A 17379-nucleotide genomic window follows, 5' to 3' on the forward strand; every position below is an offset into this window, starting at 1 on the left:
ACTTATGTCTCTTTATTTCCTGATCCTACCTTAGAACCTTTTCCAGTTGATTCTGCAGAATTTTTAAAATTTCAACCTGATCCTATTGACTTAGATCCTGTCTTACCTAGTCATCAGTCTCTTGATACTCCAATACCTAGGAAATCTTCCAGACCTCATAAACCTTCATCATATCTTCAGGATTATCACTGTCATTTGGCTTCAAGATTGCCTTTGTCTCTTCCTACTCCTGCCTATCCCATTTGTAAGTCCTTGTCCTACTCCAAACTGACCCATACTCAAAAAGAATTCAGTATTGCTTTACTTACCAAACCCACATACTATCACCAAGCTCCTCAGTTTCCTGAATGGCAAGAAGCTATGCAAGCTGAATTATCTGCCTTGGCTACTAATGATACTTGGACAGTCACTTCTTTGACTCCTGGCAAGCAAGCAATTGGTTGTAAATGGGTTTACAAAATTAAACTCAAGGCTGATGAAAGTATATAAAGATATAGGGCTAGGCTGGTTGCTAAATGGTGTACATATCAAGAGGGGCTTGATTACTTTCAGACATTCTCCCTTGTGGCCAAATTTGTCACTGTCAGGACACTCTTGGCAGTGGCTGCAATTCGGGATTGGCACATCATTCAGTTGATGTAAATAATGCATTCCTTCATGGTGATCTTCATGAAGAGGTCTATATGCATTTGCCTTTGGGTTATGTCACTGCTATTCCCAGCAAGGGGAGGTTAAAGTTTGCAGATTAAACAAGTCTTTCTATGGATTGAAGCAAGATAGCAGACAATGGTTTGCTAAGCTGACCAATTCTATTCTTGAACAAGGTTTTGAACAGTCTAAATCAGATTACTCATTGTTTACAGGAGTAACAGAAGGCATAGTTCTTATTGTGCTTGTATAATGTAGATGACATATTAGTTGCGAGTAATAAGCTTGAAGCTGCAAACAGTTTCAAGTCATACCTGCATGACCAATTCAATCAAACTCAAGGATTTGGGACCTCTAAAGTTCTTGGACTTGAAATAGCTAGATCAGCTAAAGGTATACACTTGTCTCATAGGAAATATACCTTGGAGTTTATGGAAGAAGCTGAAGTTTTGGCCTCTAAACCAGCTAAATTTCATATGGATCAGAACTGCAGATTATCCAAAACAGTGGTGAGCTATTACAAGATGTTACTAAATACAGGAGGTTAGTTGGGAAGCTTCTATTTTTTATTCTTATAACCAGACATCACCTACAGTGTGCATCAGTTGAGTCAATTCATGGACAAACCAAGATTACCACAGAGAGATAGACTGTCATCTTGTGAGAGAAAAGATACAAGCTGATCTGATCAAAACTTTCCATGTTCCCACTAAACATCAACTGCCAGATTTGTTTACCAAACCTCTTAGTTTACAATTGTTCACAACTTTACTTAGCAAGATGGGCATCCTTAACATCTTTGCTCCATCTTGAGTGGGAGTGTTAAGAGATTGTGCAAGCATGAATACAAGCAGATGATACAAGCACAGATGCAGAAACATGAAGATAAAGTTACTGAAGCTATTATCTGCTTAAATGACAATTAGTTTTATTTGTATGGGCTAAACAACATGTAGATAAGCAAGCTTATAATGTGGGAGTTCGTTAGTTAGTTGGACACGTGTACAAACTTTTAGCTGTTAGTTCCTAATTTCCCGCTTCTCTAATTCCTATTTTCCCATTTATTTAAAGAACATATTTGTATCAATCTAACATGTCATAGTTTACTACATTTTCTGGTTCTCTCTATTTTCCTTTCTCCCAAAACACTTTGATTCTCAATAAATAGGATAAGAGATCAATTTAGGGAATGAACTGCAAAAAAATTCTCACGTTGGCTTCCCTACTCATAACCTAAATAAAAATTTTGTTAGCATTTATATTAGCTTATGCAAAAATTATTGTCTATTTTAGAATAAAAACCTATTTTTACTATTTTGGCTAACTATTTTTCAAAGCACCCATATCTAATTTTCTATTCTAAACTCTTAATAGTTTTTTGCTCTTTACACACAACAATCACCATCCACTATCTTTTTTCACCCTTAGGAAGACAATACAAAAAAAAAAAACAGTAATTTTGCATAAGCTACTGTTACTTGTATATTTGCATGAGTACTATAGCAAAATCCTATCTTTCATAACCAATTCATGATATGATGTTAGTGATTTTTGGGTTTCATTGACTATATTTTAGACTTTATGCTATTTTACATGAGCTGGTATGATCAATGCAATGCTTCTCTATATTCAGGAAAGTATTGTTTAGTCCCAAACACTTATATTATTATTTTTTGTGTGTTAGTAACTGAGAAAAAAATGGGTGTTCTAAAAAGTGGGAGAAATTTAAAATAAATAAATATATATATATATATATATATATGTATATATTAAAATAAGTAATATTTTAATAAAATACAGTATAATAAAAGGATTCCCTTTCTTTCTTTTTTCTTTTTTTTTTTTGAGAAAAATAATATAAGGATTCTAATGTGGATGTTTTGAAAAATAGTTAACTAAAATAGAAAAAATAAATCCTTATCTTCAAATTTGGAGAAAAATTTAGAGATACAAGATGAATGCTCTTACAACCCAATTCTTGAGAAAAAGAACTTTGGATGGTGACATACCTGATCCAATAATTTCTTTATCATTGCTTAGGTTTCCTGCTGATTTTTGAATGTTCAGACGAATTTCATTGATAGGACCAGCCGATTGAATATGGATACCTTTAAGGGGAAAAAACACACACAAAATTATATAATTCAAACTTCACTACATCCTAAGATAAATTGATATTTTGAAACAAAATATTATTACAATTTGGCTTTATCCTAGGAGTGGTGTTTATTACATGCAAATTGTTGTGAAGTCACAATTTCAATTGCCTTTTGAGGTATGTGTAAACTATGTAATATAGTTTGTATAGAACAAATTTAACCCTTAGTTCACTGCAAATACTAGTTTGTCTCATTATTGTCGAGATAATGGTCTAATTCTTCACCACCCCCCACCCCCCCCCCCCAAAAAAAAAATTCCTTCCTTCCCTCCTCCCAATTTACATTCAGCATAGACATGCACATATGAGCAAATATAGAGGACCTATTTTTTGTCTTAACATTTTTGTAAATAATCTAACTTTTAGCTCTTTTTTTTAAATAAAAAGTTTTTATTGTCCGTTTTGAAATAACTTATCTAGTTTTTCACTAAAAGTACTATATATAAAAACTAAAAGTTAAATAAGATGAGTTCATGATTTTTTGTTGAAAGTATTGTAAAAAAAAAAAAAAAAAGTAGAGTGGGACACTCGGACCCACAGTAGGCAAAAAAGGACTTGGTATTTTGAGTTTTAGTTTGGATTGCGCTGAAATGAAATTTCAGTGCATTTGTGTCTTTGTCAATGGGTCCCGTACACTGTTCACAGGACCTACAAGTTGTCTAATTCAGCAAAATTTTCATTAAAACTGGGTCTCATGGCACTATTCATATATTTAAAAATTATTTTGCTACAGTGTTTTCAGTTTTCAACAATAAGCGGTATCTAAACAGACCCTAAAGAAAAATCCTAAAATAGGACCACAATTAGTTAATTTAAACTTACTTTTTGACCAAAACTTTGTAGCAGAATACATGTAATATGGAACGCTAATGCGAAACGAATAAGCTTGGGTTTTTGTGGAACTCGCTTGGGACCACAAACAGTAAATAAGTTTTAGCTAAAAGCTAGTAAAAAGTGGGTGCCAAACTCAACCTTAGCCTTTTGTAACATATTTAACATAAAAGTTTAAAATATATATATATATATATACACTAAAAATAAGCAAATTCCGAACAAACATATTAATATAACTTTCTAAGTGATTTATTTTTTATTATTTTGAGAATCAACTTTTTAAGTAAAATTCCCCCCCCCCCCCCCCCAAGAAAAAAAAAAAAAAAAACTTTTTAAGTAACATAATCACGTGGTTAAGATATAAACAAGTTAATTCATAATAAGTCTCATTTATATTCTGTATGTACTAACTCACGTTTTTTGTCGCTTTCTTTTTCATGTATAAAAATAATAAACTATTATTATGTTATATGTGAGTAGAAGTCATCTTTCATTCTTCATTTTTATTTTTTTTACATTGATTTAAGTTGGGAATTACACATTATACTTGTGAAATATGATTTTGGTTTAATGTAAGTGTTACTAGTCATAAAATATATTTTCACAGTGTGGACACATACAAGCACATTAAAATTATAGAAACTCTATAATCAATGTTATAAGACGTTTTAAAATTCTTTTCTTATTAAAATTCTATCATAAAAAATTCCTATATATCTCAAAAAATCATTATTTATTTTAAATTATTTTGATCATTTATCATAATTTTTATTATTAATAATAAAAATTGGGCACTATGCTTGTGCCATGCAACTTGACTTAAGTATTATTTGTATTAGGACATGCTTTCTCAATCAACCATACTATAAATATTAAAATTATTAAGATAGTTTTTTTTTTAATTAAATTCTACTTAAATTTCAAGAAATTTAATATACAATTCCAATAAAAATTCAATGACCAGAACTATCAAGAATTTTAAATAAGTTTTACTATTTATTTTAAATTATAAACCCTATAAGTAGAGTTTAATTGATAAAAGCTAAATTTACACAATTATTATTTAAATAATTTGGATAAATTATATTTTAAACCCTATAATTCTATTTTTTAATTTTTTAATTTCAAATATTTTATTAAAATATTTTCTTTTGTTTTCATATAAGTTTGGATTAGCCCGTACTTTGCATAATCATACAAATACTATAATATTGAAAATGACATCATTTCAGTTGTATTCCTTTAACTGCAACAACTTTCTAAGAATTCTAACAAATTTAAAATATGACTCAAATGCCAAGAGACTTTTAGCTTAATTTGTTAGTATTTTAGTGTTTCTAAGACATCTAGGGTTCAAATTCCCTCTCCCCATTGTAACTATTGAATTATTAACCCAAAAAAAAAAAATCACATTACATATTAATTTAAATAAATTAATATCATTCCCAAAACATTAAATTAGGATTTCCTATTTCAAAATAGATCCATGCCACTATCGATTATTAAGATAGTCTCTTATAGAAATAATTTCTTACAAAAGTACTCTTAATTTTCTAAGTATAGGATGTTTTAAGGGTTGTATTTTAGCAAAAAAGCTATTTTAGCAATCATAGAACCAAAAATCATGCTTTATCGAAGTTGCTAAATCTGAATATTTTTAGCAATTCAATATAGTAAACTGCTATTTATAGAAGTTGCTACAGCAACTAGTTAAAAATAAAACCCAAATTTAATGAGTAAGGTTTTTATGCAACCTTAATTGCAGGAATTTTTATACAACCCAATACACAATAATTAAACAATCATAGAACCAAAAATCATGCTTTATTGAAGTTGCTAAATTTGAATATTTTTAGCAATTCAATATAGTAAACTGCTATTTATAGAAGTTGCTACAGCAACTAGTTAAAAATAAAACCCAAATTTTATGAGTAAGGTTTTTATGCAACCTTAATTGCAGGAATTTTTATACAACCCAATACACAACAATTAAAAAAGTCATTCACATGTATTATTTTAGTAAATCATATGACTCATTATAAATGTCATGGACTATAAATCATGTAGATGGTGTTTTTTTTAACTGCCATATAGTTGATTGCATAAAAATTTCTAGAACCAGTTTGCATAAAAACCTTTTTCATTTTTTACTAACACTATCTCTCTTCCTTCAAAAAAAAAAAAAAAAAACTCACATTCTCTCTCTCTCTCTCTCTGACAAACGATGAAGATTAAGAGGTGGGTTTGCAGTGTTGTGGGTTCATGGATCGGATAAGTATAGCGATGGCAGGTTAGCGGTGTGGTAGGTTCGAGGGTTGGAGTGAGTTTTCTCTTCACTCTGTCGCTATCTCGTTTTCTCTCTTGATCAAATCCAAGCTCTATTGATATGGCGCTTTTTGGTTTTGGTTGACCTAGTGGATTTCATTTGTGGCAATGATGGTGGCAAGCTGCTGCTTGGTGGGATGGCGAGTTGGTGGATTTTGTGTTGAGGTGTGTTTGTGTGTGTGTTTTTTTTAAATAAATAAATAAGAGTTGTGGTTATTTGAGGGGCTTGCTTTGGATTTTTTTTGGATGGTGAGTTTGTATCTAGGGGTTGTGACGGTTGCCATGATTGTGGTGGGTGGTTGTGGCTGATTGCTATGAATTTTTGTATGTGTGTGATTTTTATTTTAACGAGTGCTTATATTTTTTTAATAGGTGATGTGGTAAGAGATGAGATGTAGGTTTTATTGTTTAAGTGTGGTATTAAAATACAAAAATTAAGTGTTTGAAGCGCTAAAAGCTAAAAATTTTAACTCTATATATTAATGTATGTGAATGCTCTAAGCCTCTAAGCACAATAAAATTATAGAAACTCTATAATCAAAGTTGTAAGATGTTTAAAAATGTTTTTCTTATTAAAATTCTATTATAAAAAATTTCTATATATCTAAAAAAAAATCATTATTTATTTTAAATTATTTTGATCATTTATAATTTATCATAATTTTTTGTATTAATAATAAAAATCAGGCCTTGTGCTTGTGCTATGCGACTTGACTTAAGTATTATCCGTTGTAGGATGTGATAAAATTGGATTACCAGAACTGTCAAGAATCTTAAAGAAGTTCCACTATTTATTATAAATTATCATCTACAATAATTCTTGGATTTGATAAAAGCTAAACTTACACAATTTATAAAAAAAAAAATGGATAAATTATATCTTAATCACTAGAATTATATTATCTATTTAATTTTAAAAAAATATTTTATTAAAATATCTTCTTTAGTTTTCATATAAGTTTGGATTATTAACCAATACTTCGCATAAGCATAGAGATACTATGATAATGAAAATTGACATCATTTCACTTGTATTCCTTTAACTACAACAAGTTTCTAAGAATTCTAACAAATTTAAAATATGACTCACATTTAGGGTTCAAATTCCCCCTTCCCATTGTAACTATCAAATTATCCAAAATAAAAAATAAAAAAACTCATGTTACATATTATTTTTTAAATAAATTAATATCGTTCCTAAAAATTAAATTTGGAATTTTTTTTTTCTAATTCTTGCATGCTTTTTCAATAAGCATGTCAAAATTCATATTTTGAAATGCTTATTTTCACTTCCAATGCTATCGAAGGGATCAACAATTTATTAACGTAAAATCTAATTTTTTAAATTTTGAATAATGTTAACACTATGTTTAAGAAATTGACTGTTTAACAACATATCTAATAGGGCTCCGCACCTCTTTATGTTTTTAATAAAAGCATTTAAAATTCAAATATCTCATTCCTTATTGTAACTAGCGCAATATAAAAAGGCAGGAAAAGATATGAAGAATGAAAAGATATCCCATTGTAAAACAGGGGGGAAAAAGATACTCCGAAATATTCCGAGTTTCAAAAACCCCTTACCCCTAAATAAACAAAAAACTGTTATTGCGTGATCGTAACTCAAAAATCCTTAACAAAATTAAATTCATTTGTCAAATGGGCCTCTTGTAATGCCTTACACCATCCCTTCTCTTCTCTTTTGGACTATAGATTGGATCTATATACGGAGGAGATGGGCTTGGCCCTCAAGGCCCCCTTTTTCATAGTTTTCTTTTTCCACTTAGGCTGTGTTTGTTTTGGGTGAAAATCACTTCTAAAAATGTTTTTCCGTAAAATAGGCTGTTTGGTTGGTCTGGAAAATTGGTCAAACGGAAATTATTTTCCGTTGACCGTAAAATAAGCCCTCTAATTCTGGAAAAGCATTTCCGTTTTTATTTTACCTTCAAATCACTTCTGGAACTGAGATGCGCAAATGAAGAAAGAGAGAGAGAAAGAACGACTCAGCGGAACGGCAGAGAGAGAGAGAAAGAAGAGAGAGTAGGGAGAGTGAACCGGGTCTGATCGTCGTAGCACCGCACCAATCGCGATCTCGCCTTCACGCCGATCGCGATCGCAGTACAACGCCGCGCCGCTGATCTCTCTCTTTCTCAATCTCCCTCTCCCTTTTGAATCGGGTCTGATCGTCGCAGCACCGCGCCGATCGCGATCTCGCCTTTGCACCGATCATGATCTCGCCTTCGCGTCGATCGCGATTGCAGCACCGCGCCGCGCGATCTCGCACCCAGATCGCACCCTTCAACTTCGCCGGCAAACCTAGAGCCCAGATCACGCATTCGACTTCACTGAGATCGCACCTCAGGATCGCACCGAGACGGCACCGATCGCACCGAGATCGTAGAGAAATGGTTGGGTTTTGATGAATTTGACTGGATTTGATAAATTTTTTTTTGGTTGGGTTTTGTTTCTGTGTTTATCTATTGAGAAATGGGATTATATATTTGTTTGGGAGCTGAGAAAATGTGAGGAAGAAGAAGAAAATGTGTTTTCTATATTATTTTTAGCAACACAACCAAACACTGTAAAATATTTTCCAAAGCATTTTTCCATAATGCAACCAAACACTTGAAAATATTTTCCTTTCCCGTAAATAACATTTCCGGAAAATACTTATTTTCCGGAAAATATTTTACATAAACCAAACACAGCCTTAATTCATCAATTTATATAATTGAAAAGCAAGAGTAAAAGGGTGGTACTAACCAGAGTAGATCCATCGTTTCCAAAATACGAGCTGATTTCCACCTAGGAAATAATCAGGCATACAAGCCAGTGCGTATAAAGGACAGTAACCAATTCTGTCTTGAGCAATAGCCAAACGTGGACAAAGCTTGACTAAATCCAAAGCAATATCTATTGTGTTATACCATATGGACAAAGAAATTAATCAATCATATATAGCGAAAATTTTGAATAGAAAATAACACTCAATGGATAGTTAAGACGAAGAGTTAATTCTTACCCAAAGCTTTGTTATATATAGCCTCGGAAACAATTGCAGCCCCCATGGTGCCATTTTCTGGCACTAGAATTTCTAGTGGAGTGAGCAAATAGAGATAACGAGCCAAATCTAATTGCCCATTGTAAAGGGCCAGAATAAGAGGAATATTTCCCTCGTCGTTTCCCATGCTGGTCAAGTTCTTGTTCTTTCCAAGCATACATTCTACCATTCGGTAGCTTCCACGAAAAGATGCTTGAGCTAGAGCTGTGAAACCTTCAAAATCTTTTATTTCCAAATTTTCTTCAGACATTATGTTCACTAACTCCTCCACTATGTGCTCATGTCCAGCTTCAGCAGCAACATGAAGAGCCGTCTTGTTCGTATCTGTGATTTTTGCACTTATTGCATGCGGATGAGTATTAAGGAACTCCTTTGCAGCATTCCAATCACCACTTTGCAAAGCTTTGTTTAACTCCGTGTAAATCTCGACATCATCATTAATGTTTCCCTTCTTGTCATTTTCTCCTGCCAAACTTTCTTTTATTTTTATTTTTTTTCCCAGAGAATGAAATGAAATGAAACAATTCTGACATCTACATGCCAATTATCATTTGATATTTTCTGTTGAATCTGAATTTCAGTATTAATTAAATACCTAGAGGACATTGGATTTAGTACAGACAAGAACCATACCATGTCAAAGCAAAGTGCAGTATGAGCCTAAAACATCCCTATAAGAAAGTATGGTGAAACTTGGGGGAAAACAAATCTATACGTGATTAAACATGATTCTTATTAACAAAATAATTTTGAAGATGAGTTAGTGTTTAGGAATTAAATCTACATAAATGTGAAAGGTTTAATAAATGTAATGCTACTAATGGAATAAGTATTAGACAAAGAGAGCTAGGGACAATGTCAAAGCCAAATGATTTTTTGGGATCCAACTTTTATATATACTGGTCCATCCGAAGTACTCAAGTCTAAACCTAACAGAAAAAGAGAAAACTTTACCAATGATCTCTCATTTCGCACCTTGTGGATTCTCTGTATGGCAGTTTTGGCCGTCTGATGGGGGGCGTTAGTGCGGTGGTATCTTTCTTTGAGTAGAATTTGTCATTCTATTTTATTATTAAAAATAACCTTACCCATAACAGTTCCAGCAATATGATGGTTGAGGAAAGCCAGTTTTCTAGTAATTGGGGATGGACAGTGGCAGCAGCGGCCCTTAGATGTCTCTCTTTCTCTCTCTATGCCTTACAAACTCTTAACCTCTTTGTATCTCTCTCAATCCTTTTGGGTTTTCGTATTTAGTTAAATAGTTTTATTGAATTGTATTAAGTTAATTAAAAGGTGTTTTAGTACTGCTAAAATAGTATTGAAAGCTCAAATTTGTGTGAAACACAAGAGCTTGTTTAGACCCCCAATTAAAAATTACAGCTAGATTTCTTTTACTCTTACTTAATCAAAGTGCAGAAACAAGAGTAAATGTGCGCAATGATCCGATACTACTTTAGTGCATAAACATGAACAACAAATAGTAAAAGTATAGCAAAAGAGTAAGAAAAAAGATATACAACCACAAGATAACACCAAGACGTGTTATTGAAGAGGAAACCGAATAACTCGGCAAAAAACCTCTCCACCACCCTTCAAGCGGTAATCAATCCATTAGATAATAAAGTTGGAGTACACAAATAACAAAATATCCTCCAAGCCTAGTCTACCCAATGTACTTGAGCCCATCAAGCTTTTGCTTCCAACTGACTTAATGAAGTCTTGTCTTTTCTAACTCTCCGGATCACGCAATACGCCCGATTGCATCCGCCAAGCCTCATCAGCTTCTTTTGGCAAATCTCCAAAACTTCCCAAGCTCCAAAACACTTTCTACACTCTAAAAAGGTGTGGGTTGTGTTTGGATACAAATCTCCTCTCAAAGTATGACAATTAGAGAGGGAAGGAGAAGAGACTAGAATGATTTCTCAATAAGGATGAGTAGCTCTCTCTTTAAAGATGGGTGTGTGTGTTGTAGAAAACCTATCTAGGGTTTTTCTCTCTGAATGGTCTCCTTGCAATTTCTGTAGGTAATGAGGGTATATACAGTATAGGTGAAGGGTAAGAAAGTCACTCTTAAAAATTCTCCAAACAGAATGTTTGGCAAGTACCTCGCAGGAAGGCCTTACCCGCTAGACACTCACAAAACTGATAGCCTGGCACGACTCTTCAGCTTTCAGTCATGTGCTTCTCACGTGGCTACTTTGCGGGTTAGCTTCTCGCAAGCTTATTGCGAAATCCACTTGATCTTCAATTAATCTTGAGTCTTCACCAACTTAATATTAAACTCAATACAATAAAATCCCACAAAATACAAGGAACAAAAAAAAAAAAAAAGCGATTACAACACTTTTTGTCATGGAATAAAGTTAACATAAAACATAGTTGTAAATCACAACTTTACAAGTATAATGTTTCATTTTTTTATTGTAAACGTGGCAGAAAGTTAAATAGGCTTTTTTTCCTATATGGCAAAATAACCTTAATTGTAAGAAAAAGCTTCTGCTTTTATATATAGTATTAGATATAATCTTCAAGATGATCAAAGATTAGTAGATATGTAATCAATCAATTGTTTAAATTTAAATTTTGGTAGTTTAAAATAATACATAAAAAGATGAATTTATGGATCAAATAGTAAATAACATCCAATTGATATGAAAATTGGCGTGCATATTAAAAACATATAGAACATGTAGTCCAAAAGTGGGATTTTCAAAATATGAATTTAATAACAAGTTATTAAATGATATAACATTACTTAGAGTTACACCAAATATAACTTGAACCCAACTCTATCTAAAGAACCACTAAACTTCCATTACGTAAATAGTAAACCACCAATTAAGGTTTTAACAGATAACTTTTAAGAAAAGACTGATATTCTCTTGAAGGATTGTAGTTGGTAAGGGACTACATAAACAGTGTAATAGGCAAGGTGCTGATAACATTTAAATTTTGCTGGACTTACAATTTATGGTGGAAAAATAAGATGGTGAGGGAATTGTCTTCCATTGAACATCTGACCAAATATATGAAGATGTATCATTGTTAAGAAATCAAGGAATAACTTTTAGAGAGAAGCTATTATAACGAAAACTAAGCCACTTTATCTTGGTCATAGCGATGTGTGTGGACCGAAACCATCATTGGTTTGTACAAACAACTATTTTCTTCTCTTCATTGATGATTTTAGTCAAAAGGTGATTTTTTTTTCTAAAATAGAATTAAGAGAATTTTGAAATTATTTAAAAAGTTTAAATTGTTGTTGATAGGTATAGTAGTTATGAAAGGAAAAAATTGGCATTTGCCCTTTTTAAAAAAACAATCTAGCATTTTGCCCCCATTCCCAAACTAATTAGGGAAATGTCCCTCTTTTGAAACTCGACTTTCTCAAAATCGAGTTAAGCCCTATAGTGACATTTTAAGGAGCCTATGGTGAAGTTTTAATGAGTCTATAGTGGCGTTTTGTAACTTGAGCTCCATGAACTCGTGTTATAGATGCATTGAACTCGAGTTCATGAAGATCGAGTTACAAATGCCACTATAGGTCCTTAAAACGTCACTATAGACTCCTTAAAACGGCACTATAGGCTTCCAGAATTTTTTTTTTTAACTCGATTTTGAGAAAGTCAAGTTTCAAAAAAGAGACATTTCCCTAATTAGTTTGGAAAATGGGGCAAAATGCTAGATTGTTTTTTTAAAAAGGGCAAAGGCCCATTTTGTCCAGTTATGAAATTAAGACCTTGCGATTTGATAGAAGGGCAAATTAAGATAAAAATGAATTTAGAGAATTTTATGAAATAAATAGTATGGGTCATTTTTAAACGTCCTTGGATCATCAAATCAAAATGGCATAGTTGAAAGAATGATTTGATAAATTCTTAACATGATCGAGGGCTATTAGAGCATAAAAAAGACACAGTTTGGACTTACGTGTGTTTAAGGGCATAACATATGTAAATGTACCATGTCCAAAGCAATTTACCCTGGATGATAAGAGTGAGAAGTTATGATCCAATTTTTAAAGGCTATAAGGTCTACAATCCAAGCATTGAAAAAACCTATAGTCAAAAGAGATTTTAAATTCAATGGCAAAAGTGCATGGTGTAAGGATCATTATTTGTATGTGTTGGAAACCAGTTCCCATTTGGAGTCTAAGTGTGTGTGTTTGGTTCCGCGTTGCATTGCTGTGTCTGCGTTTTCACACTTTTTTTTTTTTTTTTTTTTTTTTTTTTTTTTTTTTTTTTTTTTTACATTTCACGCGTTTTGCAGAAAAGGGAGACAAACGACACTGCAACGGCACTGTAGCAGTACTGTAGTAGTATTGTTTATGGGACCCACAGCCACTTTATTCATTAAAAATTATTAAAAATGAGTTCCACGGTACTATTTACACATTTAAAAATTATTTTGCTACAATGTTTTCAGTTTTCAGTTTCAGCAACAATAAGTTCAATCCAAACATACCCTAAATTTTTAGTGTCGAAAAGTGTATTGAGGATTCCTGTTTAAGACACAAGAAAAATGATTAAAAAAAATTGTTTAAAAAGTTTCTAAATTTGGCATCTTGACTGCACCTCGATAGCAGGTCAACCAATCGAGAATTACTAGATAATATCAATACTTGGCTCAACACTTCTCGAATGATCGAGACACAAGAAAACAAAACATAATTCTCTATTTCAACCTATGATGACTTGGCCCGTCTTGGGGATCCATGCAACAAGGTTCCCAAAGGTATAAAAGCCATATTTTACAGTTATTATCATAGAGGGAGAACACATGCATACTGAGAAGTTGCTGGGACTTTGTGCACCTAAGGTTTGGTACTAAGCTGCTACCATTCATATTGGAGAATGTTGCTGTGAAGAACTTTGCACAAATTAATTGCATCAATCAAGGATTGCTGTAAGGTTCAAACCCAAATTGGTAGATTCATACGCATGGAAGAAGTCTAGTAAAAAGAGTACTCTAACTAGGTTGGAGTCAGGCTTGAATAAGTTAATAGGTTCTATTATAATAGGTACTTCAAGATTGGGCAATATTCCTTATACTTGTAAACTCAATCTTTGTTACTGGATTCTTTAGGGAGCAATGATCTAAGTTTCACCTGTTTGTGTTTTTTCTGTGAAGGTTTTCCTCATCGTAACCATATTGCCTATGTCAAATTTATTTCCACCATACTAATTTACTCTAGACTAGTGATGTGGTTGTGCCTTTAATTGGACATTGCATGTAACTTGACCAATTATTCAATTTGGGTAATTGGTTAATTTAACCGAGGTCAATTTGAACCCAACACATGGAATAGGGGCACCCAAGAAGACAAAGAATATCTTTTTTCTTTTTTCTTTTTTTAATTATACTTTATTGCTTTAAACTATAACCTCATTTACACTTACTATCCTGAGCTTTCAGAACGCATTATTACCACCCTAAACTATAACTTGTGTTTCACTTTGCACACAACCATCAATTGGGTAGTTAACTTAAATGAAAAAACATGTCACATTGAACTCACATGACCTTTGCAAAGTGAAAAACAAGTTATTGCCTCCTTTTTTTTTTCTTTAGTCAAAGAATAAGAACATGTTAATTAAGTTTGGAAGAACTTTCCTATCCTCCTTCATCACCAACATCTTTATTCATAAAAGTATTGTCATTATCATCACTAGGTAGAAAGAAGTTCTAGTGAAAGACCACGGTAAATGGGAAGTCTACAGAATATCAATGAATCAACAGAGAATATCAATGACCTAATAACGTTCTATTTTTCCCCCTGTTTGAGGATTGAAAATCCATAGAATATAAAGAAACGTTATCAACAAAAAGAACAAGGCAATAGAGAAGAATGATAAATGAGGGTTAACAAATGTATGATAAATATGTTTTTTTAAATGCTTATCTGACGAAAGAAGTTTTTGTTGCCACGAGCTATACTCTCAAAGGGAATTAAGACAAAGTTTTAAGGTTGAGAAGGCTCAATCTAGCTTTAGAACAACATAATTGATAGATGCTTTCAGAACATCAGGTTCGCTAAATACCCGCTTGAACATACTTTTTATTGTAAGTCACATGAATTGAGATATCTTGATGAAAGCATTTGTAATAACTTATTTATTTTTTTCTTTTTTTCTTTTTTTGCAAGTTTGTCGTAGTCTTGGTAGTCTTTTAGCCTATTTTACACACAAAACATATACGCGCACAGAAAAAGAAAGATAGAGAGAGGTACCTGACTTACTTGAGTCAAGAAGCTCGTCTTTTCTCAGAGGAACTGGAGCAATACTGTCAAAAGTAAAGAGACCTTTTTTTTTAAATCATGAGAGAGAGAGAGAGAGAGAGACTTGACTTTTAAGGGTATTGAATATTTGAATGATCTAAATTACCTGCTACTTGGGTCAGGACTTTTAGGTTTGTACTTTTCTGCCAAGGTATCCCAAGCAATTCTGGCTGAGCTAATCTCCCTAATATCAGAAAATCTGTTTGGCTGGCATGACATCTGGATCACATGTAAGGCCATGGCATTAGTCTTGCTCCAAGCCTTAAAAGCAGCTTCAATTTCCGGTGCAGGAGGGTCGCTCCTTGATTCGACAATCTCCCAAAGATCTTGAGCCATCAAATACGTCTTCAACTGAACACTCCAATCCAAATAATTGTTTTCGTTAAGAGCTTCAAGAACAGCGGCACTCAAGGCAGGCTTGGTCTCCATGTTTGATGTGTCAATATAACCAAATTGTGACCGAAAGACAATAAAATGAAGATTTGGTTATATCATATATGTTACAAGTTCTTGATGGGTTTTCTTGTATATGCTACTCACTGACTATTAAATTGAAATAGTTCTAAACATTTTTAAAGTTTAGATCTACACTTTCAATTATTTTCTTCATACTCTGTTAAAGAATATAATATAGCAGCAAAGACAATATTGGTGTGTCATATCCATTTGAAAGTAATTCCAAACTTTTATTTGACCAATAAAAAAAAATTCCAAACTTTTATTTATTTATTTTTACTTTAAGGAAGAAGGAACTATTGGCTTAGCTGTACCGCAGTTAAAGAATTTAAGAACCTAACAAAGAAACTACGTGACCACTTGTGATACCCGGTTCCAGAAAAATATAAATAAATATAAAAAAGAGATTTATTTTTAGGGGTAACTTAGTAATTCTGATATTGGGGTGAGCAATATTTGCCCTGCTACCTGTACTTGTCTAGTTAAGCAAAATTTCACCACTAAAAGCATATTACTTTATTCCATGATTCTTATTGAAGGCAATGTAACTAGATGCTTGTTGGCCATTATGGGTATTACTGACTTGTTATGTAAGGTTCAATATTTATAGATAAAAGACGAATCCAATACCAATTATTTGAAGATTTCTAAAGACTTAGTCTTTTCACGTGTAAAGCATCTTTGCTTTGTTGTCTCTGTGGTGTTGGATGGCATTGAGATTTGAGGTCCAAGGATCTAAGTGACAAATTTGTTTGGAGTAAATTCTTTATTTAGTTTGCTACATTGGATTGGTCTTGGGAAACTCAAACTGCAAGGATTTTGAATTGGCATTGGATTGAAGTCAGCAACCTTTCTCCTAATTGGTTTTATTTTACTTATATTACTTTATTTTAGCTATTAATTATTGTCTTACAATTGTTACGATTTTATTTTAATTATTTTAGCTACATTGATTTAAAGTAAAGAATAAAGAATTGTCATAAATATATTTGATTACTAAATATGTAATTATATATATATATATATATATATATATTTGAATGAGATATATTCTTGTTTAAATTATGATTTGATATATATGATTTTCGAAAATCTGACTATGTTTTAACTCTGATACCCAACCAATGGGAGTTATTCATTGGTACTCTAATACCTAGCCAATGAGGGTTATTCATTGGTATTGAAACTAGTTTTATATGGGGCATAATGAGTCTATCGTGTTTCTGGATCCAGCTAATGGTAGATATACATTAGCACGAAACTAGTTTTATCTGAATCTGATGCCCAGTCAGGGGGATATAGCGTGACCATAATTATAAAGATTGTTAATAATAAGAATTATGTTTAAGTATTTGAACTGTTTTGAGTCCTTGAAATTGCTTATGTGTTTTTGGAACCTATTGTAAATCACAGCTTTTGATATATAGAAAACTAATTATTTTCTAATCCATCTATGATATATTTGTAAGATTAAAATATTCGATCTATGTACAACTTATTATTTTACAAATCTTTTGCTTGATAGAACTTATTAGGATTTTGGTTACTTATTGAGTTGTCAACTCACCCCCCTTTTTCCCCTCCACTTTCAAATCATAAATAATAACAAGTTTTAGGAGT

General features: G+C 32.3%; 1 protein-coding gene across 1 annotated transcript; it reads right to left on the bottom strand.

Moving 5' to 3' along the window:
- Positions 1-8723: 8723 nt before the first annotated feature.
- Positions 8724-15732, bottom strand: LOC115985357. Its single transcript, XM_031108302.1, has 4 exons — positions 15410-15732; positions 15256-15308; positions 8988-9491; positions 8724-8878 (listed from the first exon to the last, which is right to left on the bottom strand). The coding sequence occupies exons 1-4, from the start codon at positions 15730-15732 to the stop codon at positions 8724-8726; spliced, it is 1035 nt and encodes a 344-aa protein (XP_030964162.1).
- Between the last annotated feature and the right edge of the window lie 1647 nt (positions 15733-17379).

This window comes from Quercus lobata, chromosome 4 (genome assembly GCF_001633185.2).
Source record: "Quercus lobata isolate SW786 chromosome 4, ValleyOak3.0 Primary Assembly, whole genome shotgun sequence".
NCBI lineage: Eukaryota > Viridiplantae > Streptophyta > Magnoliopsida > Fagales > Fagaceae > Quercus > Quercus lobata.

Bases quoted from the DNA above. Each gene is read 5' to 3' on its own strand.
- LOC115985357 (XM_031108302.1), bottom strand. From the start codon at position 15,732: ATGGAGACCAAGCCTGCCTTGAGTGCCGCTGTTCTTGAAGCTCTTAAC. The intron at 9,492-15,255 runs GTACCTCTCTCT...AAAGTTTGGCAG, and splicing joins TCTTGACTCAAGTAAGTCAG to GAGAAAATGACAAGAAGGGA. The intron at 8,879-8,987 runs GTAAGAATTAAC...ATAACACAATAG, and splicing joins TATATATAACAAAGCTTTGG to ATATTGCTTTGGATTTAGTC.